This window comes from Mus pahari, chromosome 16 (assembly GCF_900095145.1).
Source record: "Mus pahari chromosome 16, PAHARI_EIJ_v1.1, whole genome shotgun sequence".
Classification (NCBI taxonomy): Eukaryota; Metazoa; Chordata; class Mammalia; order Rodentia; family Muridae; genus Mus; species Mus pahari.
The window spans coordinates 7305863-7309923 of NC_034605.1; the positions used below are offsets into that span (position 1 = coordinate 7305863).

At 41.2% G+C, this 4061-nt stretch overlaps 1 protein-coding gene across 1 annotated transcript in view; it reads right to left on the reverse strand.

The window, feature by feature from the left end:
• Itih2 (inter-alpha-trypsin inhibitor heavy chain 2) overlaps positions 1-2737 on the reverse strand; it is a 36647-nt gene extending 33910 nt beyond the window's left edge. The window contains exons 1-2 of the mRNA XM_021215845.2: positions 2507-2737; positions 1278-1352 (exon numbers count right to left, since the gene is read on the reverse strand). Of these exons, the coding sequence (XP_021071504.1) occupies positions 1278-1352; positions 2507-2602 (171 nt within the window). The 5' untranslated portion in view covers positions 2603-2737. The remainder of the gene's footprint in view (positions 1-1277; positions 1353-2506) is intronic.
• Between the last annotated feature and the right edge of the window lie 1324 nt (positions 2738-4061).

Genomic DNA, 4061 nt, shown 5'->3' on the forward strand with positions numbered 1-4061 from the left:
TATATATATATATATGTGGAGTATAACGGAAAATGGTTTTCCCATGTGTAAGTTTCTCTGCCGTCTTTGTTGGGATGTGTGTTGCTCTGTGATAGAGTATTGTTAAAGCTTTCAGGTCACAGCTTTGGAAGAACTTTATGACGTTTTCTGACCCTTCGCTGTTTGCACAGCAGTAGGCATTTTCCTTTAGACCACTCACCTTGGTCATAATGATGCATCCTACGTGCAGGATGCTTTAGAGTCTGCCTCAGACTAAGCAACGTGAGAGCAGAGACTTAAGTGTGTTTCCTACATTGTTAGTTCCAGAGCCACACATGGTGAATGGTACCTTGAAAGCTCTATGCCCTTAGCTACCACGTTAGAAGATTAGTCACATGAGACGGGTGAGCATAGACGAAGATTTCCACCTTACTTTTGAAAGGTAACTGTTAGTCTAAGAAGAGGCCCGGGTAAACACTTAATGTCTGAGGGGTTACACGAAATGTCCAGGGTTGTGTATGAGCAAATTTTAGATCAGATGACATTTTAATGGACGCTGTGTGACACAGGTCAGGACTGCCTTTTGGCAATCCTTGAGATATTCTGTTTCTGAGCTGACCTGGAGTTTGCCAGGTAGCTGGTCTCAACTTTGAGCAATCCTCCTGCCTCAGCCTCCAGATTGCTGTGATTATATGTATCACCATACCCAGCTCTTTTAGACATTTTTGACACAGTGGTTAATGACTAAGTTTTCTCCTCAGAGACAGGATAAAAACCATGATACAAAGTCCTGCCTACTGGGTTTTTAATCTATAAAAGCTGGACTTTAGAAAGTCAAACATGCATAGCCAGACAAAGCCAGTTTTCTCTCGGCTTAGCGTTACTTCCATAGACACCCCTTTTCTCAGTGTGTGGGCTCTGTGTGAGAGAGGCCAAACCCCTGTTGGCACAGCAGAGCTCTCTCCCCCTGCCCCGTGTCATCTCAGCAGCTTCCAGGATATCTAGTTCTTTGGAACAAAGTTTCTCCAAGCTGTTCCCTTTGACAGAAGAGCCAGAGGAAGGAGAATGGGTGATCTTACTAAGTGTCCTTTATGAGTAGAAACTTCCAGAAAACAATGTCAAAGTCCCTAAGTACAACACCTTGACACTATTCTACATGAGTGTAACAGTATTGGACTACTCTCCATTAGGAAAAAAAAAAAGCACAAATTTTTGAGAAAATAGAGTCATCTTTTATCTTGTCTCCACTCATGGTCTCTTACACTTACTTTCACCATTTGGAATTCAGTTTACTATACCTGATGTCTTCCATTCTCTTGCACAAATGTAAGTTTATCTGGGGCCAGTTCCACAAGATCATTGTATTCTGCAAACTAAAAAAAGATAGTTGTGGATGCTCATTTCTTTTAAAAGTCATCTACAGAAAAGAGGCATTGATTATATAATTTCTTTATATTCATTCCTCTGTTGTTGGATTATCTTATTTTTTGATACAACAGTTTCTTTAATAGGTATATTCGCTAGTTAAGTCTCAGATTTGTTGGATGTGAGAATTCAGGTTTGAGCTTGCCTGAATGTGATAGGGCAGCCATGTAATCAGATGATAAAAGGTGCCCGGGGGAGTACCTGGATGGATTTAGGGGGTCTTAATAAACAAATGTATGAAAAAAGGCTGCTTAGAAATTACCAGAAAAACACTAACATGTTTGGGTGTTTTACTTTCAATGTGAGAGTTCTGATACTTTCTTGTGGGTTTTCAAAGTGTTGGAAAATATGATCGTTTCTAAGCAGAGTTATTTTCCCTCCTGAAAACATACTGGGTTTTTTTTTTCTTCAGTATTTTTGTGTGCAATCCACTCTGTGGTATTCTCTAAAATAATCCTGTAACACATGTTTCTCTGTCAGCACAGAAGTAGCTCTAGTATGATATTCAGAATAGCTCAGCTCAAAGTTTCTGATATACCGGGGTGTCCGACGGTCTCAAGTGGAGAGCTGAAACCCATAGCTGAATTGTGCCAGTTCTGTTCGCTGCCTTCTTTCTCACAATACTCGATTTGTCCTTATTACAAAAATAATTGTTCACTTACATATAAAAGACAATGATGCTTTGAGAATGGCCAAGTAAAAGAGTAACAATAGTATTTCTATATAACAGCACTAGCAATCACTGGGCAGTGCTAGTCCATGTACGGTACCTGGTAGTTTACATACCCCTCTTAATTCGCACTGAAGTTTGGAATAGGTCTGTTATTACATATGATTTTATATAAGGGGTGGGCAACTATGCTCTGTAAATGCTATGTAAATATCTGACCACTGAATTTGATTTAAATTTCATACAAAAATCTGATAATGTCTTACTAAGCAGCTTCATTTTATAATCAAAACAGGAAGTGTCAGTAGGAGGAAGAATGTTCTCCCAAGTTTCTGTTCTATTCAGAGCAAGTTCATTGAATAGGAATGGCAGTCAGCCATTTGCAGCCTGTTTGTCCAGGCCAACAGCAAAGAGCCCTGCATCAGTACTTACTTCAGAGTATCCGTTTATGGGGATTTCGAAGGCTTGTGCTTCCAGAAGAAACAGCCAGATGAGAAGGCACACAGGTTGCTGCATTTTGCTGGACATCTGTGCCAAGCTCCCCAGAGCAGATGGTCTGGGGAGAACTCCCCACCTACGGAACCAGGTTAGCAGGAACTTGTCTGTTGATGAGAGCAGATCGTTTAAAAAAGAAGAAAAAAAGAAGAAAGCGCACTTAACTTTGCTCAAATTCAGGACAAATATTTGTTCTGGAGCTCAAACCTGAGCTGTGGGGGTGGAAGGGAAAGCTGGGGTTATTCAAACAGCAGGGCCAGGAGCAGTTCCTGGGCTGTGAGCATGAGTCAGGGTCAGACCCAGGGTTAGACAGTTGTGCATTCCCCACCCTTGATTTTGTTGATTTTAATTGATCTCATCAGAGAGATTTGAAGATAATTATCACCCTCCGTAAAGGTTCAAGTAAGGGACTATAGTAAGGAAGAAACCCAGAAAGAAGAGCTAACCTCACAGTGTCTGGAGATAAAAAATTATTTTATTTAAATAGCAGCAGGAGGGCTGGAGGAATGTCTCGGTGATTACGAGCACTGGCTGTTCTTGCAGAGGACCCAGGTTCAATTACCAGCACCCACATGTTGGTGCACACACACACACACACACACACACAAATACAAAATACACACACACACAAAATAAATAAATCTAAAAACATTAAAAAGAGAAAAAGAGGCATTTAGGAAAAATATGAGAAGAAAAAGAGTGATTCACGGTTCCCATCTTCTCCTCTCACTTTGATAACTTGGCAGTTGCTATCTGTAAAGAACAGGGGAAGTTGATGCAGGGGACCAGGGCTCACTTCTCAGGGAAGATGTTCATGAATTGAAGTGTTCCCCTCTAGCTGCCCCTCATCTCTGTTGGCATAGTGGTTCCGTCGTTCTAGTGAGTCATACGGTGAGAATACAAACTATGAATTATAAAATTGTTACTGTGTTATTACGACACCATGTACTAATTTCTGGGAAGTGATTTAAAGAGAAAACAGGGTGAAAAATCCATGTCTTTGAAAGATGGACAACAAGCCCATTGGTAAATAAAGGGAGAGCACTAAGCACCTAATGGGGACAATTAATGGATTTAGTTCACATAGTGCAAACATTAGTGGAGGCTTTATTATGTACTGGGTACCAAACCATAAAAGAAAGCATGGGAAACATCCTGGGATCTCTCACTACAGTAGCGGAGGAGGACAGAAATACACTGGATGAGGGACAATTAGGTCATGCCCAGTACAAGAATGGGATCCACTGAACTGGAAACGTGGAGAGAAGGCGGGGGTTTTATCAGCTGGGTCTACAAGGATAGGGGTGATTGCTACAGGCTCACTGGGCATGCTCTTAGGAAACGGGATTGCCACGCCCACTCTAGTAGTGACTCACATCAGGTCTAAAAACATGAGAAAAGGAGTTTCAAGGAGACTCAGTCTCCTAGAGTCTTGGCATTTCCAATAATCTATATACATGAATCCGCATGTTAGTATGGTGTATGCTCTCTT